At 49.6% G+C, this 26954-nt stretch overlaps 1 protein-coding gene across 1 annotated transcript in view; it reads right to left on the bottom strand.

Annotated features, from left to right (window-relative positions):
• mon2 (MON2 homolog, regulator of endosome-to-Golgi trafficking) overlaps positions 1-20353 on the bottom strand; it is a 110491-nt gene extending 90138 nt beyond the window's left edge. Inside the window, 1 exon segment of the mRNA XM_052030315.1 lies at positions 20147-20353. Coding sequence (XP_051886275.1) covers positions 20147-20254 — 108 coding nt within the window. The 5' untranslated portion in view covers positions 20255-20353.
• Between the last annotated feature and the right edge of the window lie 6601 nt (positions 20354-26954).

Below are 26954 nucleotides of genomic sequence, written 5' to 3'. Positions count from 1 at the left end.
TCTTCAAAATGGATCCTGACACAAGCCAGACAATTGGGAAAGTTTCGCTCTCATAACTTACTGATACATTCAGAAACAATCCAAATGCAGTGATGCCTAGCAGATGCTTGGTGAGCTAAATTTATCTCGGTTCAGACTCTGACCTTAGAATGTGCTATTCACCATCAAGGCAGCTGCAGAAATCAGATGACCTGCACTCATGTTGAAGAAAGTACCATTTTCTGAAAGCAAGAGGACGAACAGGAGGATGCCACTTAACCCCCGAGAAATAGGAGAGAAATGAAAGGACCGTATGTGTGTGCGTGCATGCACGTGTTCATTCTGTCTACAGCAACATAGCCCAGTTTCCAGTCATCTTGGATCTCCTTACCATTGGGCCAAGACCTTGTTCTGTCAAGTCCCTAGCGTACCTGGTTATAATGCCAATCCTACATTTAAGAGAAATCGGATGTCAGAGTCATACAGCACAAAAACGGGCCCTTTGGCCCATTATGTCCATGCTAACCTTTTGCCCATCTACACTAATCCCATTTGCCTGCATTACTTTCATACCTTCTATGCCTTGTATTCCAGTGCCCATTGAAATGTCTCTTAAACGTAGGGATCATATCTGATTCCACCACCTCCTCTGCAGCGAGTTCCAGATATGAACATGTTTAAAAAAAACTTTTCCCTCAAATACCCTTTCAGACTCCTTCCTCTCACCTTTAGTTTTTGATATCCGCATTTTATATACCTTTATCAGGACACCCCTCAGCCTCCTTTGCTCCAGGGAAGATAAACCTCACACATCCAATCTCTCCCAATAACTAAACTCCTCCAATCTGAGCAATGTCCTGGTGAATCTCCTCAGCACACTCTCCAGAGCAAGTACATCCTTCCGATAGTGTGGTGAACAGAACTGCAGATGTTGTTTATTTCTTTCAGTTAAGTTTGGGACAAGAATGTCAGGAACCCTCTCAGATCACCCCAATAGCCATAGATCTGAACATTGCACCACTTTCATAGTTTCTCTGATGATGACATCACTGCCCCAAAGCAGGACAAAACAAGCAGGATAAGGTGCAAAGCACAGCTTCTCCTTGAAAGGAAAATTGTAAGAGAAACACCATCTTTATGGGTTGGGTTTTGTCTTTACCTTGCAGAAAAGCAGAGGAAATATCCCTTGTGCCCTGGCCAATATTTTTCCCTCAATCAATTTCACTAAAACATATTATCAGAGCATTATCCCGTTGCTGTTTGCACAGGATTACTGTGCACAAATTGGCTACTGTTTTTCTCACATTGCAACAATTACATGCAAAAGGTACTTCAATAGTTCCCGAGTGCTGTGAGATGACACCACAGAAGCCATTATAGCAGGCCAAGTGTCTGTCTGTCTTGTGCTCAGTAGGTAAAATTTAAGAACAGATGATTGTCAATTACAGTTCGTAAGCTTTATACTCATGCACTTCCAACTGACTTCAAGAAACTCGCAAGATACAGAAATGCATGGATGTCCTTCACTGGAACTCATGCAGCAAATGCAAGTTTGCTGCAATCACAGTGAGCAAACTTTTGGCTCTCAAATAACAACTGTTGTACCATCATAAACCTCAAACAATTTTTTTTATACAGACAAAGTAGCAACTGAAGATCTCAAAAGCACCATCAAAAGTAGTTACTGACCGAGACATGCCAATCATTACCAGCTTGCCTCAGTTAATAACACACGAGGTTCTAGGTCAGAAGGCAATGGGCTTGGGTGCCCAAAACCAGGCTGACACATCAGTGCAAAAAAGAGAAGGGAGAATTATCCACAATACTATCTATGCTGTATGACATTAAGCAGAAGTTCTAACTGCCTGAATTCAAGTAGTTTAAGATCCCATGGTGCTACATGAACAACAGAGTGCTGTCCTTTCCTCAGTTTATTTATGGTGGCACTGGCTGTTCAACTGTTTCATGATCATTTGGATGTCTTTGCTGGCAGCAAATGGCCGCTGTGTTTATTGCACCACAATCACAGCATTTCACAAAGTAATGCATTGAAAGTACTATTGAATCAGAAGTAAATTCATGCATTATACTGCAATTTCTTTCAGTAACTGGGTTATGAGGTAAAGATGGATCTCATTCAATTATGAAAGCTGGTAAAACACAAGTTAAAGGAGATTTTAGATATTAGTTATTGCAAAACCTGCATTCTATGGAATAGAATTCTATTGTATTCTATGTTCTTCTATGATGCAAATAATTCAAGAGTTTGTGTTTGAAAGACAAGAACTTCATGAAGCCTGCCTTGCAATAGGCAGGATCAAATAATCCATTGGTTTCAAGACAGCAGCCAATGACCACTATCCATTGAATAGATAATGACAAGCCAGAATTTCTTATTCTGTGAGGATCTAACTTACTTGAGTTGAGCAATTACAATAACTTAATGTAATAGCTGACAGTATAACTACTGAAATCATCTCACTCTAAATTATGAACTTAATTCCACTACCCAATCTCCCTCACTCACTCTGAGCCAAAGCCTGAAATTTGTGCCCATCAGGACTCCAGAGAACAGATGAATTCATCTTGAATTATGTCATCTAGCCTACGTGTCAATCTCTGTCTTTACCTCTCGCTGCCTTGGCGAAGCAGCAAGCATAATCAAAGACCCCACCCACCCAGGTCATTCTCTCTTCTCTCCTCTTCCATCAGGTAGAAGATACAAGAGCCTAAGGGCACGTACCACACCAGGCTCAAGGACAGCTTCTATCCTACTGTGATAAGACTATTTAACAGTTCCCTTAAAACAATGAGATAGACTCTGACCTCATGATAAACCTTGTTGTGACTTTGCACCTTGTTGCACTGCACTCTCTGTAGCTGTGACACTTTACTCTGTACTGTTATTGTTTTTACCTGTACTACCTCAATGCACTCTGTACTAACTCAATGTAACTGCACTATGTAATGAATTGACCTGTACGATCGGTATGTGAGACAAGTTTTTCACTGTACCTCAGTACAAATGACAATAACAAACCAATGCCAATCTTACATGAGTCTTTGTTCAATTTCATTAGGTCACTGACTTACAATTAAATTGCCCCTCATAAAGTACAGCTGGTGATTCTACATGTCTTACTGCACACACCCTACCTCTCATTGCACCATCTTCATCCCCTTTATTACGAATCCAGGAATTGGTTGATTTAGAGAACCAGTCTGTTGTCCTTAAGGAGATGCCATTCTGTCTGATGTTTCACAATTAACATGGAGATTTTACGGGAGAGGTTTGGGGTTAATCACTATTTAGAAGGGCTGACGAATGGGCTTCATTCATCTAAAGATTTTTGGGAATTAATCCAGGCTTGGTGAAGCCAAGGTTGCTACTTTTCAACCCTTTTCACCATTTCTTTCAGTCCACAACCTGTTTTTAAAAGTTCATTATAGAGCCCCCTTGGATCCTCAGAGCATGCTGAGATGTTAAGTGTGGCCAATTTTTATATATGAAGGTCATAAAATGAGCTGTACGGAACAGAAACCTGACCCCCTTTAACAAAGGTTTAACTATGTCCTTGCTGCAGGTTTAGCCACACACACATGTCAACTGAATTCTGTTGATACAAAGAATGACATGCATATTTGAGTACCAGTGCATGCAGCTGTGAAAAAGAAAATGCAGACTTGCTGCTTGCTCCTAGGATACAAATTTATGTAAAATGCAACATATGGGTAATGTCAATTACGGAAAGATATCCATTTCTACCTGAGCAAACAAAACTTGCCATTTCCAATCCTCGTAGATCTGACAAGAAAAATAATATCCAGTACAAATTTAAAATCTCAAATTGATTTGAAAATAATATCCAGTATGTCAGCAGATAAAAGGATTGCCATCACATGGATTAACTTTGATTTTGATAGATTACTGGACAATAAGTCCAACATTATTCAACTTAAGCACACATTATTGTCCCACTTTCTCTTTCCAATCATGCTCTATGTGATTTCCTCGTACTTGTCAGACAGCCCCGCCTTCAGTGTTGCATGCGATATTTCACTCTCAAAATGTGGTTTATTTCACTTTCTCAAAATGTGGTTACACCCCAGCAGACATTTCATGCTAGAAATGAGGAAATGAAACAATTATCTCATAATGAGCTCAACATCACAACCAGGATTGCTGTTTTCTGTCCTTGAGTGCCACTTTCCAGGGATAACATTGAGGCACAATGAGTATTTCTGTAAATGGCATTAAACCCACTGTAATCTGTGCATACTCTACAAAGATTGGCTTTCCAAAGTAATAAGTAAAAAACAATAGCTTTTCATTGCCTCTGGTCCTAGTTTGGGGTGTGGGTGGGTGTGCATGGGTGTGCATGTATATATAAACAGTGTCGACATTTCAGTCCAGAACCCTTCATCAGAACTGTTATATTGAAATTCGAGATGTTTGTAAATATTTCTTGAAGATGGCTGCCCAACAACTTAAAGTACTAATAGCCAGCAGTAGCTGGTGCCGATGCAGGGATGAGCGAGGGTGCCTCAATCACTAAGCTTACTATTGACAATGTTTTCTGGGATTCCTATTTTAGATGAATCACTTATGGCTTGTATGCACGAAGTCTGAAGTGGTGCTGTCACCAGCAAATGCTGGAATATCTGATCCCAGAATCAGATTTACGTGTGGAGATTAAGCGATAGATGATTATCAGAGAGAAGAACAGTAGTTCACCAAACCTATCATCGAAAGTCAAACGATGCATGTTATCACATTGTCTTTGCATTTGATAATAGCTTGGGTAGAAAAGGAAGCGAAACAGAAACAAGATATTCCTCCCCTCTCCCTCCCCCCCTCCCCCCCCCGCAAAGATTCAGAAATGGTGAAAACTTGCCTACATTTACATTTCCTTCAGTAGACTATAAAATGGTTTTGAATATAGATCATTTTTTTACAGCACACTGTCTATTTGGACTACTGAAACACTTGCTCGTGTTTCCTTTCCTGATGTTTCTCCTCCCTTTTGTAGCCCTTCCTCAATGGCCGGAGGAAAGTCTTGCAAATTAATGACAAATGGTTCAAGAATCTGAAGAAACAGCTCCGGCAAATTTCTATTGGCAATAAGTACTCCTGCACGCAGTTCCTAATCCACATGGAGATCTTTTCATAATAAATACATTTGTAGCATCTGTTGAAAAGTTTATCATGATTGTATATAATACTCAATAAAAGTTTAGGGTTAGTGTGGGAGCATTGTACTATGAAACTTTACTCATTGCTCAATCTGCTATTAAAAATACTTGAAGGAAAGTAAAAGGCCATGATGGCTTTTTTCCTCCTCCTACCAATCTGACATCTCGCACATAGGCAAAATAGGCAAAAGTGAAATACATCCTAATTAGAAAAAAACCCAGCATTTTTTGACTATTTTTCATTCAGTTTTAATGCCAAGCACTCACTTTAGGAGCAACATCAACTGCCAATTATATAGCACCTTGTAAAACATTGGAGATATTTCACAGGATGATGATCAAAGTTTAATACCAAGCCACATATGAAGACATTGGCACAGATAACAGAAGCTTGGTCAGAGGTAGGCTTTAAAGACCAACTTAAAAGGAGGAAAGAGAGTTAGATAGAAGAGGGAATTCCAGTTCTGGGTAGTTGGCAATATCTGCACTGGCAATTCACACTGGGCTTGGGGCTTGTTGATGGAAGGCAGGGCTGTCAATTGACCAATGATAAATTATGGGCTGCACAAAAAAAAGTGGGCAGCTGAGATTTTAGAAGGCTGGAGGAGGCTGCAAGGAAAGGTGAAGTCATGCAGAATTTCAAAACAGAATGGGTAAAAAAAAGAACAGTCTACTATGATATGGAGTACCCCCACAGGTGGATCCTTCTGTCATTTCTACCTCAGGCAAATTTTGGAAGTCCAGTGCAGACAATCAATAAGAATTTGATTGAGGGATCGGACACTTTACCGAGAAAGATCATTGCAACCTACCAATGAATCCTTGGACTATTAGAATCTCATTTAGAATGTTAGTTCATGCCCTAACACATACTGGAATTTGTTTTAATAAAACAGCAATTAAACATATCTACTGCATAAAACTTGGCGATGAAGAGATTTTATTTAATAGGCAAATTTCAAAACCTTTGAGAATGTATGCATTTCACCATTTACCAAAGAGAAAATCAGCACCCAGAAATGAATATAAATAAAAATGGCTAAACAGTGGAACAGTGTAGGAATGCAAAGTCCCCATCAGACAACTGCTGATACATTGGACTGAATAAACTGTTTTTTTCTTTAGTGCCTGATGAACAGCAATATACAGTAAACAGTGAAATTGGGCAGCACATCCAGTCATCATGAGAGCATTCATTTTTACTTTGTGCGTAAATTTATTGCATGAACTACACTGACAGTTCATCTGCTCTTATTCCAGTGTTGTGGGATCAGTATGTGATCGCACTTACTGAATAAAGGACAAACAAGCTTATCACATGATTAATGGCAGTTTAGTCAAAAAAGCCAATTGTGCAGGAAGGGCTCCACAATAATGCCTGTGAGGTTTCACACTCAGCAGTAAAGGAAGTGTACAATTAGAGTTTCCAGCTAACTGATAATCATCCATCCACCATGAACAAAATACAAACCATTACACTGATTAAACTTATAAAATATCTTAATGATGCCCATCATTTAAACTAAATGTTTTCTCCAAAATAATTGATCCAAAATCTTAATAAGTAGCTGTAAGCTGTTACAGATTCAGTTATGCTTTTCTCCAGCAATTTCACATACTCACATAACTTCAAATCATTCAAAGCAAACAGAGTCAGCAATTGAGACAGTTCACATAATTTTGCTCCAACTTCTATTTGGATCACAACTGATTTGAGCTGTGCTTCAGCTGAAAACATTCAGACCTGATTCAGAAAGTTGAGGGTTCAAGTCCGGCTTTAGAGGCTTGAGCACAAAACTCAGGCTAACACTTCAATGCAGTATTGAGAGACAGTGGGTCAAAGGTTAGTGTGGGAGAAATAGGTTTCAATTCATGGGCCACTGATAATGGGGAAAGAGGGAATTGTTCTGATGAGGCTTCATGTCAAATCAGGCTACAGAGCTATAGATAAAGCTTCAAACCAAGTAGTGTGTCTGTGTGCATGTGTGTTGGGAGGGCAGGGGACAGGAAATATTTAGGAAGTTAGAGGGAAAGGGCAGGCCAGGGTAAAGTGTAGTAAAATGAGGAATCATAATCAGAGTCTGCCAGGAAAGGATAGAGAATATACACTTACAAACAAGTACACCAATTAGAGTCAGACAAAAAAATGTTAAAGACAACACTATAGGCTCTTCAACTGAATGTACATAGCATTGGTAACAAGAAAGGCAACTTAAGGCCACAAAAAGAAATAAATGGCCAACATCTAATAGCCAATTCAGAGACATGGCTGTGAAGTGACCAAGGTTGGGAATTAAATAATGGGTAACATTTAAAGAATTATTACAGTGTACACTTCAAATATATTTCTTTGAAGATATAAATAACAACAATAAAAGTGGTACAGCTATAGCTATCAACAAAAGTTCAAGATAGTATCTGATCACATTGCCCCAAAAAAAAGCAAGAGAGTTGGGAAAATGAATTCAGCAAAGGAAGATCAAGGCATTTGTTAGAAAAATAAGAATAGTTCAGCAAAACAAAAAGATTTCATATATAAAGTTAAAAAGCACAAGTCAATGTGGGCCCCTTATAGACTGAGGCAGCAGAAGTTATATTGGGGATTAATGGCAGAGACATTAAACAAATATATTTTCTACCTTCACAGAAGACGCAGATAACCTTCCAGAAAAGATAAGAAGCTACAGGTTTACGGTCGACAAGGAGCTCAAAGAAACTGGCATACAAGTAGTAGTGCTGGAGACATTAATGAAACTTAAAGGCTATAAATCCCCAATATCCAATACCTGCATCCTGGGATTTTGAAAGTGGCGGCTATGGAGAGAGTTGATATATTTGTTGTCATTTTCCAAAATTTATAACAGCCAATTAACTTACCAATCAGAACATCTTTGGGATATAGAAGGAAATCAAGAGCACCTGGGACATTGGAGCTGAGTGACAGCAAGACTATATGACGTCCATTAGTCAATGTACTTCCACGGAGGGAATGGATGTGGGGATCAAGTGTTTAATATCCAAATTTGCTGATGAGACAGAGTGAGGCAGCAGTATGGGATGTGAAAAGGGTGCAGAGGCTTCAGAGGGGATAAAGACCAGTTAAGTGAATAGGTAAGGATATGACAGATGGAATATAATGTGGAAAAAAGTGAGGTCATCTATTTTGGTAAAAAAAAATAGAAAGGCAGAGTATTATTTTTAGAATGATGAGGGACTGAAAAGTGCTGATGTGCAAATGGACCCAGGTGTCCCTGAACATCACTTAATATTAACATGCAATTACAAACAAAAATGGGAAGGCAATTGGTCTGCTGGCTGTTATTACAAAAGGAGACATCTTAATCCTATTGCATGGGGCCCTGGGTAAGGTGGCATCAGGAATATTGTATACAGCTCTAGTCGCCCTATCCCAGTAAAAACAACGCAATGGAGGGAATGCAGCAAAGGTACACCAGATTGATTCAAGGGATAACGTTCATTGTTCGCGGAGAAATTAAGTAGACAATGCCTACGTATGCTCGAGTCAGGAAGAATGATCTCATTGAAATGTACAAAATGTTTTAAAGAGCTCACAAGGATGGTAATTCCCCTGGCTGGGAGTCTAGAACCTGGGATCAGTCTCAAAATAAGGGGTTAGCCATTCAAAACGTTTGAGAAGCAATTTCTTCATCCAATCTATACTGAAGCTTTGGAATTACTCAGGAAGGTGGTGGAGATTCAGTATATTTAGGACAGAGATTGACAAATTTTTAGATATAAAGGAAAATGGGTGATTATGAGGTTAGTGCAGGAAAGTGATGCATATGTAAAAGATCAGACTTAATCTTGAGTGGCAGAGAAAGCACAAGGGGTCAATTGGCCTACTCTTGCTTCTATTTGTTCTCCTGATGTTGTGCTCTCAGGTGGACAAAACAATCCCATGCACAATTTCAAAGGAGGAAATGAGCTGCAATGTTCCTAGCTAATGCTTATCTTGATGAAACTTATTATCTGATCATTATCACACTGCTGTTTGTGGAACCTGCTCTGCATACATTGAATGTCACAATTCCTACCCTTGCAGCAACTGCACTTCAAAGATATTTCATTGGCTATATTTTGAAAGGTGATACTCAAAGATAACATCCATGTTTTTCCAAACCTATAATGGTTTGAGTTTAAAACCAGGATATCAATAGTATTCACAGCAAAAACTGCTGTTAAGCTTGTTTTGAGGCATTTTAATATGCTTTTGCATCGTTCAAAAATAGTCTGCTGTAAAATGTCTAACACTAGCAATCTTCCAATATTTAAGCCTTCAAGCTTCCAGTGGGAAAAAAAGCTCGAATAATTTTGTGAAATCTGAAAAATGTGGTTTAGCACACAAATTCTCCTGGGTACAGTCACCTAATTTTTCAATAATCTCATCACTTTCTCAGGTCTAGTCAGGCCATCCACATCTATTCTCCAGGACTATATGTGATGCTGCTGCCACGGTAACATGAACCAGATCTAGTGGCTTTCACCTTAGCTCTCACCTTTTATTATACTCTGAATGTTTAAGTTGCTGTGCCATAGGTTTCATAGAAGTCTTCCCCTCCAAATTTCTGCCATTCTCCCTACTTCATCAACCCAAAACTACCCCCTTTGCACTCACTGAAAACTTCAAATGGAGTCATTCGCACATCTATCATTTTGATCAGTGTTAGTTCTGCCTTCAGCTCTGTAGCACAAGCTGTAGGATTCACTGTGTCCTTCTCACACATCTTCAAAACTATCTCGCTTTTTAGTTATCTCTTCTATTATTGCCTCAAGTGACTCAGAGTCCAATTTTGCTTGGTAATGGCCTTATTACTATGTTAAAGGTATTAAAGGTTTTAAAAACAAACTTGAAGACTGGGGAATAGGGCCTGGTCATACACCACTACTCAGCCAAATGCAATTCATCATTACGAGCTGAACCAGAACATTGACAAACTATTCACAGGAGGTTAAGTCACACTAAATCCTATTTTCATCCAACTGCTGTAATCAGCTGCAACATTGGCTGATTTTTCTTTCCTGCACTCAAGAAGAAAATGTAGTGTTCAGACCCGCTGTCATCACAGACAGGATACTTCCGGAACTAAATATTGGTCACTGGGGTAACTCCATAATTACAGTTTTTTGAAGAAAATAAACCATAACTTGAAGGTTTTATGAGAGTCAATGTTTGATTTGGCAGATTGCTGGGGGAAAACACAATGTTTTGCTGGCAAATTAAATGCTTTGAACTTTACAATGCATTAATTAAAAAAGAATACATTCACCCATCAAATAGATATCAATGCAAACAAAGGATGGAGACCTGCCTTTTTCCTACTGCAGCAGTCTGGAATGGCTGCAGGTTGAGGAGAGCAACCTCCTCCTCACAGCATTCCTACCTAGAGTGCTGTCTTCCTGGGTTTTCATTAGTCACAAGCATAACATCTGTTTTCCTTTAAAAACATACAGCTCCAAGGAGTCACTCTCACCACATCCTTGTACAGGCTTAAAACTCAACTAAGTGACCACAATCAGAGAAGCTTCCTTTGAGATTGTTGCCGCACTTAATCTCCAGGAGTGTGTCTATGAAAGTCTGTTCCTGATAGAAATAAATTTAAAAAGTCCACTCCTTGGTTATCCTTATACCAATTAGGCCAGTGGCTAACCCAATATTTTTCATTAGTACCAAGATTTGTTGCCATACTTGATTCATTCTTTCAAAAACGTATGTGGAATGAGCTTCCAGAGGAAGTGGTTGAGGCAGGTACAATAACAAGTTTTAAAAGACAGTTGTACAAGGATAGGAAACATTTAGAAGGTTATGGGCCAAATGCTGGCAAATAGGACTAGCTTGGGATGAGGCATCTTGGTCGACATGGACCAGTTGGGCCGAACGGCCTGTTTCTGTGCTGTATAACTCTATGAATCTAAAAATGAAAAAAAAAACACCAAGAAAAAGCACTTCTTCAGCCACTTTGGATTGAGGATGACCTGCTTCCACTTTGGTTCTGAGATGAAGGATGTCAACGTGGGTTCCACAGACGTCCAAAGGCGAGGCAGGGAATGCCTGCGAGGTGGTGTGTTCCTTCGGCCATTTACGCTGCCGTGTGCTCCCAACAGATGGACTCACAGTTTATCTTGAACACTCCTTCACTTTGAGCAGTCTTAGGTCAGGGATTCCCACGAGTCAAGTGGGGATGTTGCATCTTTCCAAGGAAGCCTTAAATACATCCTTGAAACTTTTCCCCTGACTGCCTGGTAACCTTTTTCCTCGACTGAGCTTGGAAGAGAGTGCCAATTTCAGGAGTTTGGTGCTAGATATGCAATGGACAGAGACTGCCCAACAGAATCAACTGACGGTCCTCAATGCTAGAAACGTTGGCCTATGAGCTAACACTGACCTTGGTTTGTTTATCTTCAAGTGCATTCTGAGGATTTTGCAGCGGCAACTTTGGTGGTATCATTCCAATGTCTTCCGAGGGAGAGCCAGATCTCAGAAGCCCACAGGAGGACAGGGATCACTGCTGTTTGGTATTGTACCACATTTTCTTCATTCAACCATGGTCTGTCCTGGTGCATTGAAGGTGATAATGAACCCTGCTTCAACCACACTTCAGGCAAGCCTGTGGTCCTTGAAAATGTGCAAGATAATTTGGATAATTCCACATATTTTCTCATGCTTCCTGGGGACTAAGCAATGTAGTTACCTGCCTAATTGCTGGAAACACAGGGTTAGGATTACTCGTTTAAATAGTTTTGGAGAAAGAAGGGCATGTTTACATTGGGACTTACTCAGAAGGAGAGAAATGAAATATCTGGTAATGTAAACAGAAACCAACATATTTTCCCTGGGCACCAAGAGACTCTAAGCACAGACATCCAGCTCAGCTGCTGCTTGCATATGGTTGAAGGTTTTGGCTTTCTGCCCACGTAAAGATTACATTTCAAGAGCAAGTTAACAAGCATTAAAGAAACATTCTCTATCTCAATAAGGATTCACAAGAATGTTGGATTTTTTTTGGTCCTGATGAACTACCCAAAGGAAGAGATAGGTTTAATTTCATTGATAATAAATTGGTGAGCAACTCCACTCTCTCTATGAAGGCACAGATAGCCATCCAACTTTCAAGATTTTCTACCTTCTCCCTCTCACCTGGACTCACCCAAGACCTGCCTGCGTGTACTCTTTCCCCCCTCCCCTGACCTTTTTCTTCTGGCTTCTGCCCTCTTCCTTTCCGGTCCTGATGGTCTCAACCCAAAACATTGACTGTTTATGTCCCTCCATAGTTGCTGACTGACCTGCTGAGTTCCTCCAGCACTTTTTGTGTGTGTTGCCTCAGATTCCAGCATCTGCAGAATCTTGTGTGTCTCTGAAGGAGGATTTTCCTTAGTTGCTAACCTGGAGGGTAACATCCTTACAGTTCAGAAAAATACTTCTACAATCTTATAAAGAAATATGCAGTCACAGGATCAACTTACATCCCTTCCTGAAAATAGCTGAGAGCCAACAGTTGGGGACTGGAAGCACCACCTCATTATGTAGCAACTGCAGATAATCCACATCAACATTCTGAGGATGACTTACTTCTGAATTAGCAGCTCCTAATTAAAGCAGACTACATAAAAGGGCAGACAGGTGGCAGATATGGTTTAATACAGAGAAATGCAAGCTGGTACATTTTTGTAATTAAAATGAGAAGTAATAAGGAATAAAGGATGCTGTTGTTAAAGGGGTGCAGGAGCAGAGGGACCTGTGTGTGTGGGTGCACAAGTCATTGAAACTGGCAGCAGAGAGACTGCAGATGCTGGAATCTGGAGTCGACATCCTGGATTGAAAGATAGAGGGGAGGTAACCAGTGTAACTGGCAAGGCAGGTTGAAGAAGTGGTTAATTAGGCGTACACACGTCAGTAGGTATTTAAAAAGTCAGACAGCATCTGGAAACAAAAAGATAGTCAATGTTTCAGGACTATGCTGCTGTCTGACCTGTTCTGCATTTCCAGTATTTTCTGTTTTTACTTGCATTAAGGAAAGAAAATCTGCCACCTTTACCCAATCTGGTCTATTTGTGACTCCAGACCCACAGTGCTGTTGACTCCCTGATGTCCCCTGGAATGGCCTCAGAAGCCATTCAGTTCAAGGGCAATGAGGGATGGGCAAGAAATGCCAGCCTTGCCACAGATCCCAACTATGAACAAGTAATAAAAGCACAACAGTTTTATAGCCTCCTTCGTGACCTCTGGTCAAAACAAAGTGCACACAGCAAACAAAGCACTAAATTAAAGCTCGGGCACTGCTGAAACATCAGAAATGCTGAAATCATGAAGATACCAACAGTTCAGTCACAATGATTCCTTAATTTTGATTGTTATTTCATGATCCAAAGATTGTCAATGAAATGCTTGCCATATAAACTACAGATTAATTGAGAGATGGACTCTGGCCACTCATTTACATCTTATATTTATGCAATGTCTCTACTAGAATCACTGAATTGCTGCAGGAAAGATAGAGGTCATTTAACCCATCCTTTCAGTGCCAGCCTCTGGAAGACCAATCTGGCTTCATAGGAGCATGATCAAATGAAACACTGTCAATCAATACTGTGGTCATCCCAACGGGAACAATGAAGACACCAGCCCTTTACTGCCTTATATCATACAAATTGCCTTTCATAAATCCTGTGTGCTGGGCAGCTTGCTAGACCTTCAGACATTTTAATAACAACCCTTGCATATTTTACTAATAATGAAAAAGATGAAATATTCTGTTCTGCAGGTTGTAATGTGCTAATATCACATTACTCTGACACTGAATATTAATAAAGTGAAACTCCAGCCATGTAATTCTTCCTTCTCAAGAATACAACTCAGCCAATCATCTAAAGCGTGTCAGTGTTTGTTCCACTGATGAACATCTTCAAAATAATAAATTATTCCAATTATATCAAGTGCCATTTCAAACCTTCTGAACTACTTATGAATCAAGCAATCGTGCAACTGACACGTTATTGGTTTGTAGTATGCACCCTTCAACAACTAGCTGGGTAGAGAGGTCCTGAGGGAAGCTGAACAAGTAACTTGAATAGAATACAACCACTTGGAAATGTAGCAGATTTCCTTTGTATTGATTCTGAGAAAGTCTGGATAGCAGAGGATGCTTCACAGCTCAGACACATTCACAAACACTGAAAGGAGCAATTCACAGTGGTGATGTAATTGTTTTGACTTTCACACAGCTTGGAGCAAAGGTGGCAGGAGCCACACTAGGGTGAGGGGAATGACTTTACTGTGGGGTGAGAGTGAAACTCCAATGTGTCTTAGATCCAAAGGCACGAGAGACAGGAGATGCTGTAATCTGGAATGAAAAAAAATTGGAGGGCCCTCAGATTACATCTAGATCCACCTAGGGCACAGAAAAGACCATCTTAGATCCATCTGTGTGACAGCATGTTATGGATACAGCAGTCACACAAACTGAAGATGTTGGAACCTGGAGCAGCAAACAGTCTGCTGAAACACCCCAGCACGCAGGATTTATGAAAGGCAATTGGTATGATATATGCAGTAAAGAGCTGGTGTTTTCATTGTTCCTATTGGAATGACCACAGTACTGACTGACAGTGTTTCTTCTGATTGTGCTCCCGTGAAGCCAGATTGGTCTTCCAGAGGACAGTACTGAAAGGACGATTCCTCACATCCACCCACCTGACCCGCACCCCACAGATGCTGCTCAAACCTTCTGGCAGAGTTTGCTGCTCATGGACACGGCACAGCCTTGTACACCCACTCCCCTCCCCAATGAAAGGTTTACAGTGTGCAGCCGGTCACTGGTGGAGGGAGCCCTCCCTCTGATGCAGGGGGGGGGAGGGAGGAGGAGGGGGGGAAGGGGAGGGAGGAGGAGGGGGGGAAGGGGAGGGAGGAGGAGGGGGGGAAGGGGAGGGAGGAGGAGGGGGGGAAGGGGAGGGAGGAGGAGGGGGGAAGGGGAGGGAGGAGGAGGGGGGGAAGGGGAGGGAGGAGGAGGGGGGGAAGGGGAGGGAGGAGGAGGGGGGAAGGGGAGGGAGGAGGAGGGGGGGGGAAGGGGAGGGAGGAGGAGGGGAGGGGGGAAGGGGAGGGGAGGAGGAGGGGGGAAGGGGAGGGAGGAGGAGGGGGGAAGGGGAGGGAGGAGGAGGGGGGAAGGGGAGGGAGGAGGAGGGGGGGAAGGGGAGGGAGGAGGAGGGGGGGGAAGGGGAGGGAGGAGGAGGGGGGGAAGGGGAGGGAGGAGGAGGGGGGGAAGGGGAGGGAGGAGGAGGGGGGGAAGGGGAGGAGGAGGGGGGGAAGGGCGGAGGAGGAGGGGGGAGGGAGGGAGGAGGAGGAGGGGAGGGAGGAGGAGGGGGAGGGAGGAGGAGGGGGGAGGGAGGAGGAGGAGGGGGGGAAGGGGAGGGAGGAGGAGGGGGGGAAGGGGAGGGAGGAGGGGGGGAAGGGGAGGGAGGAGGAGGGGGGGAAGGGAGGGAGGAGGGGGGAGGAGGGGGGGGAGGAGGGGGGGGAGGAGGGGGGGAAAGGGGGGGGGAAAGGGGGGGGGAAAGGGGGGGGGAAAGGGGGGGGAAAGGGGGGGAAGGGGGGGGGGGAAGGGAGGGGGGGAAGGGAGGGGGGGAAGGGAGGGGGGGAAGGGAGGGGGGGAAGGGAGGGGGGAAGGGAGGGGGGAAGGGGGGGAAGGGGGGGTGAGGAGGGGTGAGGAGGGGTGAGGAGGGGTGAGGGGGGGGGTGAGGAGGGGGGGTGAGGGGGAGGGTGAGGAGGGGGGGTGAGGGGGGGGGGTGAGGGGGGGGTGTGAGGGGGGGGGTGAGGGGGGGGGTGAGGGGGGGGGTGAGGGGGGGGTGAGGGGGGGGTGAGGGGGGGGTGAGGGGGGGTGAGGGGGGGAGGGGGGGGGGAGGGGGGGGAGGGGGGGGGGGGAGGGGGGGGGGGGGGGGGAGGGGGGGGAGGGGGGGGAGGGGGGGAGGGGGGGGAGGGGGGGAGGGGGGAGGGTGGGGAGGGGGGGAGGGGGGGAGGGGGGCGAGGGGGGGGGAGGAGGAGGGGGAAGGAGGAGGGGGGGGGGAGGAGGAGGGGGAGGAGGGGAGGAGGAGGAGGGGGGAGGAGGGGAGGAGGAGGAGGGGGGGAGGAGGGGAGGAGGGGAGGGGGGGGGAGGGGGGGAGGGGGGGGGGAGGGGGGGAGGGGGGGAGGGAGGGGGAGGAGGGGGGAGGGAGGGAGGAGGGGGGGAGGAGGAGGAGGGGGGAGGGGGGGAGGAGGAGGAGGGGGGGAGGGGGGGAGGAGGAGGAGGGGGGGAGGGGGGGAGGAGGAGGAGGGGGGGAGGGGGGGAGGAGGAGGAGGGGGGGAGGGGGGGAGGAGGAGGAGGGGGGGGGGAGGGGGGGAGGAGGAGGAGGGGGGGGGAGGGGAGGAGGAGGAGGGGGGGGGAGGGGAGGAGGAGGAGGAGGGGGGGGGGGGGGGAGGAGGAGGAGGAGGGGGGGGGAGGGGGGGAGGAGGAGGAGGAGGGAGGGAGGGGGGGAGGAGGAGGGAGGGAGGGGGGAGGGAGGGAGGGAGGGGGGAGGGGGAGGAGGGAGGGAGGGGGGAGGGGGAGGAGGAGGGAGGGGGGGAGGGGAGGAGGGAGGGAGGGAGGGGAGGGAGGGGAGGAGGAGGGAGGGAGGGGGGAGGAGGGAGGAGGAGGAGGAGGGAGGGAGGGGAGGAGGAGGGAGGAGGAGGGAGGGAGGAGGGAGGAGGGAGGAGGAGGGAGGGAGGGAGGAGGAGGGAGGAGGAGGGAGGGAGGAGGAGGGAGGGAGGAGGAGGAGGGAGGAGGAGGGAGGAGAGGAGGAGGAGGAGGGAGGGACGGAGGGAGGGAGGGAGAGGAGGAGGAGGAGGATGGAGAGAGGAGGAGGAGCGGGGGAGGGAGGGAGGAGGAGGAGGGAGGGAGGGAGGGAGGAGAGAGGGAGGGAGGGGAGGAGGGGGGAGGGAGGGAGGGGAGGAGGAGGGAGGGAGGGGAGGAGGAGGGAGGGAGGGAGGGGAGGAGGAGGGAGGGAGGGGAGGAGGAGGGAGGGAGGGAGGGCAGGAGGAGGAGGAGGGAGGGGAGGAGGAGGAGGGAGGGAGGGGGGAGGAGGAGGGAGGAGGGAGGAGGGGAGGGAGGGGAGGAGGGAGGAGGGAGGGAGGGGAGGAGGGAGGAGGGAGGGAGGGAGGGGAGGAGGAGGGAGGGAGGGGGAGGAGGAGGAGGGAGGGAGGGAGGGAGGAGGGAGGAGGGAGGAGGGAGGGAGGGAGGAGGAGGGAGGGAGGGGGGGAGGAGGAGGGAGGGAGGGGGTGAGGAGGAGGGAGGGAGGGAGGGAGGAGGAGGGAGGGAGGGGGAGGAGGAGGGTGGGAGGGAGAGGAGGCGGAGGGAGGGAGGGGAGGAGGAGGAGGGAGGGAGGGGAGGAGGAGGGAGGGGAGGAGGAGGGAGGGAGGGAGGGGAGGAGGAGGGAGGGAGGGGAGGAGGAGGGAGGGAGGGAGGGAGGGGGGGAGGGAGGGAGGGGAGGAGGAGGGAGGGAGGGGGAGGAGGAGGGAGGGAGGGGGGAGGAGGAGGGAGGGGGGAGGAGGAGGGAGGGAGGGGGAGGAGGAGGGAGGAGGGGGGGGAGGAGGAGGGAGGGAGGGGGGAGGAGGAGGGAGGGAGGGGGGAGGAGGAGGGAGGGAGGGGGGAGGAGGAGGGAGGGAGGGGGGAGGAGGAGGAGGGAGGGGGAGGAGGAGGGAGGGAGGGGGAGGAGGAGGGAGGAGGGGGGGAGGAGGAGGGAGGGAGGGGGGGGGAGGAGGGAGGGGGGGGGAGGAGGGAGGGAGGGAGGGGGGGAGGAGGGAGGGAGGGAGGGGGGGAGGAGGAGGGAGGGAGGGGTGGAGGAGGAGGAAGGGAGGGGAGGAGGAGGAAGGGAGGGGGGGAGGAGGAGGGAGGGGGGGAGGAGGAGGAGGGAGGGGGGGAGGAGGAGGAGGGAGGGGGGAGGAGGAGGAGGGAGGGAGGGGGAGGAGGAGGGAGGGGGGGAGGAGGAGGGAGGGAGGGAGGGGGAGGAGGGAGGGAGGGAGGGGGAGGAGGGAGGGAGGGAGGGGGGGAGGAGGAGGGAGGGAGGGGGGGGAGGAGGAGGAGGGGGGGGAGGAGGAGGAGGGAGGGGGGGAGGAGGAGGGAGAGGGGGGGAGGAGGAGGGAGAGGGGGGGGAGGAGGAGGGAGAGGGGGGAGGAGGGAAGGGACGGGGGGGAGGAGGAGGGAAGGGGGGGGAGGAGGAGGGACGGGGGGGGGAGGAGGGAGAGGGGGGGAGGAGGAGGGAGGGGGGAGGAGGAGGGAGGGGGGAGGAGGAGGGAGGGGGGAGGAGGAGGGAGGGGGGAGGAGGAGGGAGGGGGAGGAGGAGGGAGGGGGGAGGAGGAGGGAGGGAGGGAGGGGGGAGGAGGAGGGAGGGAGGGAGGGGGGAGGAGGGAGGGAGGGAGGGAGGGAGGGGGGAGGGAGGGGGGGAGGGAGGGAGGGGGGGGAGGGAGGGAGGGGGGGGGAGGGAGGGAGGGGGGGGGAGGAGGGAGGGGGGGGGAGGAGGAGGGAGGGGGGGGAGGAGGAGGGAGGGAGGGGGGGGAGGAGGAGGAGGGAGGGGGGGGAGGAGGAGGGGGGGGGAGGAGGAGGGAGGGAGGGGGGGAGGAGGAGGGAGGGAGGGGGGAGGAGGAGGGAGGGAGGGGGGGAGGAGGAGGGAGGGAGGGGGGGCGGAGGAGGGAGGGAGGGGGGGAGGAGGAGGGAGGGAGGGGGGGAGGGAGGGAGGGGGGGAGGGAGGGAGGGAGGGGGGGAGGAGGGAGGGAGGGGGGGAGGAGGAGGGAGGGAGGGAGGGGAGGAGGAGGGAGGGAGGGGGGGGAGGAGGAGGGAGGGAGGGGGAGGAGGAGGGAGGGAGGGGGAGGAGGAGGGAGGGAGGGGAGGAGGAGGAGGGAGGGAGGGGGAGGAGGAGGGAGGGGGAGGAGGAGGGAGGGGGAGGAGGAGGGAGGGAGGGAGAGGAGGAGGGAGGGGGGGAGGAGGGAGGGAGGGGGAGGAGGAGGGAGGGATGGAGGGGGAGGAGGAGGGAGGGAGGGAGGGGGAGGAGGGAGGGAGGGAGGGGGAGGAGGGAGGGAGGGAGGGGGAGGAGGGAGGGAGGGAGGGGGAGGAGGGAGGGAGGGAGGGGGAGGAGGAGGGAGGGAGGGGGAGGAGGAGGGAGGGAGGGAGGGGGAGGAGGAGGAGGAGGGAGGGAGGGGAGGAGGAGGGAGGGAGGGGGAGGAGGAGGGAGGGAGGGGAGGAGGAGGGAGGGAGGGAGGGAGGGAGGGGAGGAGGAGGGAGGGAGGGAGGGGAGGAGGAGGGAGGGAGGGAGGGAGGGGGGAGGGAGGGCGGGGGGGAGGAGGGAGGGAGGGAGGGGGAGGAGGAGGGAGGGAGGGAGGGGGAGGAGGGAGGGAGGGAGGGGAGGAGGGAGGGAGGGAGGGGGAGGAGGGAGGGAGGGGGAGGAGGGAGGGAGGGAGGGGGAGGAGGGAGGGAGGGAGGGAGGGGGAGGAGGGAGGGAGGGAGGGGGGGAGGAGGGAGGGAGGGGGGGGAGGAGGGAGGGAGGGGGAGGAGGAGGGAGGGAGGGAGGAGGGAGGGAGGGAGGGAGGGGGGGGAGGAGGAGGGAGGGGGGGAGGAGGAGGAGGGAGGGAGGGGGGGAGGAGGAGGGAGGGGGGGAGGAGGAGGGAGGGAGGGGGGGAGGAGGAGGGAGGGAGGGGGGGGAGGGAGGGAGGGAGGGGGGGAGGAGGAGGGAGGGAGGGAGGGGGGGAGGAGGAGGGAGGGAGGGAGGGAGGGAGGGAGGGAGGGAGGGAGGGAGGGAGGGAGGAGGGAGGGAGGGAGGGAGGGAGGGGGGGGGGAGGAGATCCCTTACTCCTCCTCCGACCCCCCCCCCCGCCCGCGCAGAGCTCCCCCTCCCCCTCCCCTCCCCTCCCCAGTCAGTGCAGGGACCTGCCTCCCTCTCTGCTGCCCCCCCGCCCCCTCACCTCTTTGACGGGGGGGAACTTCTTGCGACACTCCAGCGACAGGCTCCGCAGGTCGCTCTGCATGTTCTCCAGCAGCTTCTTCACCGCCTCGGGCGACGAGGTGGACATCTTCCCCCCGGCCTGAGTGCAGCGGCGGCGGCCGCGGTGGTCCTGCCCCTCCGCCCCCGGTCCCAGGCCGACTCCCACCTCCAGGCCGCGGCACGCAGCCCCCGCCCTCACACCCACCAACCCCCGCGGCGCGCAGCCGCCCCCCGGCCTGCCCGCCCGCCCGCCCTCACACCCACCAACCCCCGCGCCTCCGACACGTCACCCGCGCTTCCGTAAACACAGGCCGAGGCGGTAGTGACGTCCACCGCCGAGCGGGGGGTGGGTGGGCCCGGCAGGGCGATAGTTCGCCTGCAGCGCCCTCTGGTGAGGCGGAGGTGGTAGGGCTGGAGCCCGCCCGCCGCGCCACCTGTCGGCCGGAGGTCGTTACGGCGCCAACCTGCTGGTTCTCTGGGGTTGACTGAATGCCCAGCAAGTCGTGCAGCATCTGCAGGGAGAGGGAGACATTGGACATGGTGAGGCCGCACCTGGAGTATTGTGTTCAGTTTTGGTCATCCTGCTGAAGGAAAGGCGTTATTAAACTGGAGAGGGTGCAGAAAAGATTTACAAGGATGTTTCCAGGACTTGAGGGACTGAATTGCAGGGAGAGGTCGGACAGGCTAGGACTTTATTCCTTGGAGCGCAGGAGTCTGCGAGGTGTATAAAATCATGAGGGGCAGAGATAAGGTGAATGCACACAGTTTATTTCCCGGGGCTGGGGAATCAAGAACTAGACAACATAGGTTTAAGAGAAGATTTCTTTATTAGTCGCATGTACATCGAAACACACAGTGAAATGCACCTTTTGCGTCGAGTGTTCTGGGGGCAGCCCGCAAGTGTCGCCACGCTTCCGGCGCCAACATAGCGTGCCCACAACTTCCTAACCCGTACGCCTTTGGGATGTGGGAGGAAACCGGAGCACCCGGAGGAAACCCACGCAGACACGGGGAGAACGTACAAACTCCTTACAGACAGCGGCCGGAATTGAACCCGGGTCACTGGCGCTGTAATAGCGTTACGGCAACCGCTACACTGAGAAGGGGAAGATTTAATAGGAAGTTGAGGGACAACTTTTTTTACGCAAAGGGTGGCTTCCATGTGGAATCACATGGAAGTGGTTGAGGCAGGTATAGTAACAACTTTTAAAAGACAGTTGGACAGGTACATGGATTGGGAAGGTTTAGAAGGTTATGGGCCAAATGCTGGTAAATGGGGCTACCTTGGATAGGGCATCTTGGTCGGCATGGACCAGTTGGGCCGAAGGGCCTGTTTCAGTGCTGTATGACAAGAGGTTGCAGATGCTGGATTCTGGAGCAACACACAAAGTGCCGGAGGAACTCAGCGGGTCAGGCAGCATCTGTGGAGGAAAATGGACAGTCGACGTTTGGGGTCGAGAACCTTCATCTCGGCTGAGAGTCCAAAGAGTCCAGATGAAAGGTCTCGACCCGAAATGTCGACTGTCCGTTTTCCTCCACAGATGCTGCTTGACCCGCTGAGCTCCTCCAGCGCTTTGTGCATTGTTTGTGGAGAGAGAAACAGTTCATGTTACGGGTGATTAATCAAAACTTCCTATGGACCAGAACCTTGGCATTAACTGTTTTCTGCTGCAGCTCAAGAACACAACCCGACAGCTGGAAATTAGTTGGATTGTTTGGAGCATCTTTGATGAAACAAGATGATAAGAGTGCAGATGACACCAAAGCGGTTGGTATAGTGAACAGTGAAAAAGGTTGTCTAAGGTGGCAGCAGGATATAGATCAACTGGGTATTGGTATTGGTTTATTATTGTCACTTGTACCGAGGTACAGTGAAAAACTTGTCTTGCATCCCGATCGTACAGGTCAGTTCATTGCACAGTGCAGTTACATTGAGTCAGTACAGAGTGCATTGAGGTAGTACAGGTAAAAACAATAACAGTACAGAGTAAACTGTCACAGCTACAGAGAAAGTGCAGTGCAATAAGGTGCAAGGTCACAACAAGGTAGATCATGAGGTCAGAGTCCATCTTATCGTATAAGGGAACCGTTCAATAGTCTTATCACAGTGGGATAGAAGCTGTCCTTAAGTCTGGTGGTATGTGCCCTCAGGCTCCTGTACCCTCTACCCGATGGAAGAGAGAATGACCCGGGTGGGTGGGGTCTTTGGTTATGATTACATGTATTCTATTTACCCTATGATCTTCATGCAAATTAGGAATTTTATTGCACCCTGCTGTATATGGCAATAAACTAATCTAATCTAACTTGCACCCTGTTTCATCAGAGAGACAAGCACACAACCTTATGGAGACAGCCCCAGTCTAAGCAATGGCACCTTTCAGATGACATTGACATTTTAGAAGACATCCTCAAAGATGCCTGACAGGTACAGGATACTATAATTGTGACCACCTTCAAGAAAGGTCTGTCTTGGCAAGAGAGTACCAGGTGGACAGAGGACGTATTCCGAGGATGCCCTTGAAATGATGCAATGTTCCCGTCAACCTCTGGGAATTCCTGGCCCGTGACCTGCGTAAATGGCGGACGCAGCACCTCACCTCCCACTGGGCCTGTCCAGGGACCTCCTGTGGCAGAATCTGTGGGCCCCACCAGCCACCTCAAAACCGGGGTGGAATCAAATCATCCTCGATCCCAAGAAACCGTTGAAGACAAATTGGCACTGAACACAACTCTCTTGTTGAAACCTCCTTCTGTCTGACTGGTGCCAATCGTGCAGGAGGTGCTGCTCCCAGAAGGTAACGTCTATCATCACAGACCCCCACCATCCGGGCCGTGCCATCTTCTCATTGCTACCGTCAGGCAGGAGGTACGGGAGCCTGAAGTCCCACACCACCAGGTTCAGGAACAGCTACTTCCCTTTAACCATTCGGTTCTTGAACCAACCGGCACAGCCCGAATCACTACAGTTTAGCAACACTATGACCACCTTGGACTACAATGGACTTAGTTTTATTTTGTTTTAGTTATGTTCTTCCTTGTAAAAATTGTGTATAATTTATGTTTAATTTGTGTTTTTCTTGTGAATGCTGCTTATCCGATGCTATGTGCCTGTGATGCTGCTGCAAGTAAGTTTTTCATTGCACCTGTGCATACACATACTTGTGCACATGACAATAAACTTGACTTTGAGTAATTGAAACACATTTCACATGTTTGATGTCACTGCCCAGGCCAACTGCTTGCATAGATATGATGGAAAATTCCCACATTCAAAGCAACCAATCACATTCAGGTTTTAGGTTACACTCCTTATCACGGTGCATGATAACATTGCACTTCGGGAAAAATTATAAGCCCAAAATCACTGTGATTATGTTAAGAGGAGCTGTGGCAGAGATGAGATCTTTCATATTGATTGATTGCGTTAATCGAAATACTTAAAATATTAGTGGTGGGAGATCCATCTCGCTGCCTTGGTAAAACAGCCAGCATAATCAAAGACTTCACCCATCTGGGACATTCTCTATTCTCCCCCCTCCCATCGGGCAGAAGATACAAAAGCCTGAAAGCACGAACCACCAGGCTCAAGGGCAGCTTCTATCCCTCTGTTATAAAACTGATTATAAGAATGGTTCCCTAGTACAATAAGGTGGACTCTTGACCTTATAGAATCAGAACCAGAATCAGGTTTATTATCACTAACAGATGTCATGAAATTTGTTGTTTCTGGGCAGCAGTGCAGTGCAAGACATAAAGACATAAAAGTTACTATAAGTTACAAAAATAAATAAATAGTGCAAAAGAAGAACAACGAGGTGGTGTTCATGGGTTCATGGACTGTTCAGAAATCTGATGGCGGAGGGGAAGAAGCTGTTCCTGAAATGTTGAGTGTGGGTCTTCAGGCTCCTGTACCTCCTCCTTGTGAAGAGGGCATGTCCTGGGTGGTGAGGGTCCTTAACGATGGATGCTGCCTTCTTGAGGCACTGCCTTTTGAAGATGTCCTCCATGGTGGGGAGGGTTGTGTCTGTGATGGAGCTGCCTGAGTCTACAACCCTCTGCAGCCTCTTTCGATCCTGCACATTGGAGCCTCCATACCAGGCTGTGATGCAACCAGTCAGAAGGCTCTCCACTGTATGAAAAACATGATGATGCTGGAGGAACACAGCAGGCCAGGCAGCATCCGTGGAGAAAAGCAGGCGGTCAATGTTTCGGGGCAGGACCCTTCTTCAGGACTGAAGATAGGAAAAGGGGAAGCCCAATATATGGGGGGGGGGGGCGGTGGGGGGGAAGCAGAGCAGTGATAGGTGGACAAAAGAGGGGAGGTGGGGTGGGCACAAGGTGGTGATAGGCAGGTGTGGGGGAGGAGGGGAGAGCAGATCAACTGGGGGATGGGTCAAAGGTAAGGAGAGAAAAAAAGGGGTAGAAAAAAGAGAGGCCAGAAAAGGGAAGAAAAGAAGAGGCATGGTTGGTGGTGGGGGGGGGGGGGGGGGGGTGAAGGGGTGTGGGGACGACTTAAAGTGGGAGAATTCAATGTTCACGCCATTAGGCTGCAAAATTCCAAGACGGAAAGTGAGCTGCTTTCCGTCCTCATGGTGTTTTTCATCTAGATTCCAGCATCTGCAGTCCTTTGTTTCACTGCTCTCCGCCGTACATCTGTAGAAATTTGCAAGAGTCTTTGGTGACATACCAAATCTCCTCAAACTCCTAATGAAGTAGAGCCGCTGGCGTGCCTCCTTCGTGATTGCATCAATGTGTTGGGCCCAGGATAGATCCTCTGAGATTTTGGCGCCCAGGAACTTGAAGCTGCTCACCCTTTCCACCGCTGACCCCTCAATGAGGACTGGTGTGTGTTCCCCCGACCTCCCCTTCCTGAAGTCCACAATCAATCCCTCGGTCTTGCTGACGTTGAGCGCGAGGTTGTTGTTGTGACACCACTCAACCAGCCGATCTACCTCACTCCTGTACGCCTCCTCATCACCATCTGAGATTCTGCCAACAACAGTGGTGCCATCGGTGAATTTATAGATGGTGTTTGAGCTGTGCCTAGCCACACAGTATAGCGAGAGTAGAGCAGTGGGCTAAGCACACATCATTGAGGTGTGCCTGTGTTGACTGTCAGTGAGGAGATGTTACTACAAATCGGCACTGAGTGTGGTCTCCTGATAAGAAAGTCGAGGATCCAGTTGCAGAGGGAGGTACAGAGGCCCAGATTTTGAAGCGTTGATAGTACTGAGGGGATGATGGTGTTGAACGCCGAGCTGTAACTGATAAACAGCAGCCTGACGTATGTTTTGCTGTTGTCAAGGTGCTCCAAAGCTGAATGGAGAGCCAGTGAGATTGCGTCTGCTGTAGACCTGTTGTGGCGGTAGGCAAATTGCAGCAGGTCCAGGTCCTTGCTCGGGCAGGAGTTAATTCTAACCATGACCAACCTCTCAAAGCACTTCATCACAGTAGATGTGAGTGCTACCGGGCGATAGTTGTTGAGGCAGTTCACCCTGCTCCTCTTGGGCACTGGTATGATTGCTGCCCTTTTGAAGCAGGTGGGAACCTCTGACTGCAGCACTAAGAGGTTGAAGATGTCCTTGAACACTCCAGCCAGTTGGTCAGCACAGGTTATCATTACCCTGCTAGGTACACCATCGGGGCCTGATGGCTTGCGAGGGTTCACTCTCTCGAAGGATGTTCTGACGTCGGCCTCCGAGATGGAGATCACAGGGTTGCCAGATGCTGTGGGGATTCGCACAGGTGTAGTGTTGTGTTGAGCTCATCAGGGAGTGAAGCATCACTGTCATTATGCTGTTAGGTTTCGCCTTATAGGAAGTAATGGCATTCAAACCCTGCTACAGCTTTCGTGCATCTGAATGTGTCTCCAACATCGCACTGAATTGCCTTTTTGCTCTCACGATGGCCTTCTGCAGGTCGTACCTTGACTTCTTGTAGAGTTCTGGATTGCTAATCTTTAACACCTCAGATCTAGCCCTCAGCAGACTACGAATCTCGAATCTCCTGGTTCATCCAGGGCTTCTGTTTTGGGAAAACTCAGTATGTTTACCTCGTTATGGCCTTGCACCTTATTGTCTACCTGCACCGCACTTTCTCTGTAGCTGTGACACTTTACTCTGCATTCTGTATTGTTTTGCCTTGTACTACCTCAATGCACTGTGCAATGCATTGATCTGTATGAACGGTACGCAAGACAAGTTGAAACCAATTCCAATTCCATCAATTCCAAACAAATTGGCCTGTGCGGTGGATAGCTGCGAATTAAGTGAAATAACAGAGGAAAGCACTAAGGGGTGGGTTGGAATAGGGCTGCTGTGACTAAAATTTTAAAGAGAAGAGTCACTGCCCAAATGCCGGCACGTAACTACAGGCTTTGATCATTAGAACCAAATGCAGCTGTTAAATTAAATCGTGGAAAGATAAGGGAAGAAAAGGATCCTAAAACAAGTAAAGCCTTGTGGTTTGCTCTTCACTATTTTTCAATATATTTTCCATATTTCCCTATGACGCAGGAGGCCATTCACCCAGCTAGTTTATGGAGCAATCCCATTGACGCACTAATTTTCTCCGTAACACATTCTCCCCACATTCTCACCAATTCCACCACCTGCCTACTCCAATGGCAATTTACAGTGGCCATTTCACCTGCCAAACCTGCATGTCTTTGGGACGCAGGGAGTCCAGAGGAAACCCGCGCGGTCACAGGGAGAATGTGCAAACTCCGCACTGGAATTCAGAATTGAACCCAGGCTGCTGGAGCAGTGTGGCAGCAGCTTTACCAG

This window comes from Pristis pectinata, chromosome 15, assembly GCF_009764475.1.
Source record: "Pristis pectinata isolate sPriPec2 chromosome 15, sPriPec2.1.pri, whole genome shotgun sequence".
Classification (NCBI taxonomy): domain Eukaryota; kingdom Metazoa; phylum Chordata; class Chondrichthyes; order Rhinopristiformes; family Pristidae; genus Pristis; species Pristis pectinata.
The sequence above is the reverse complement of the archived record's forward strand: the minus strand, read 5'-3'. Positions and strand labels throughout refer to the sequence as shown.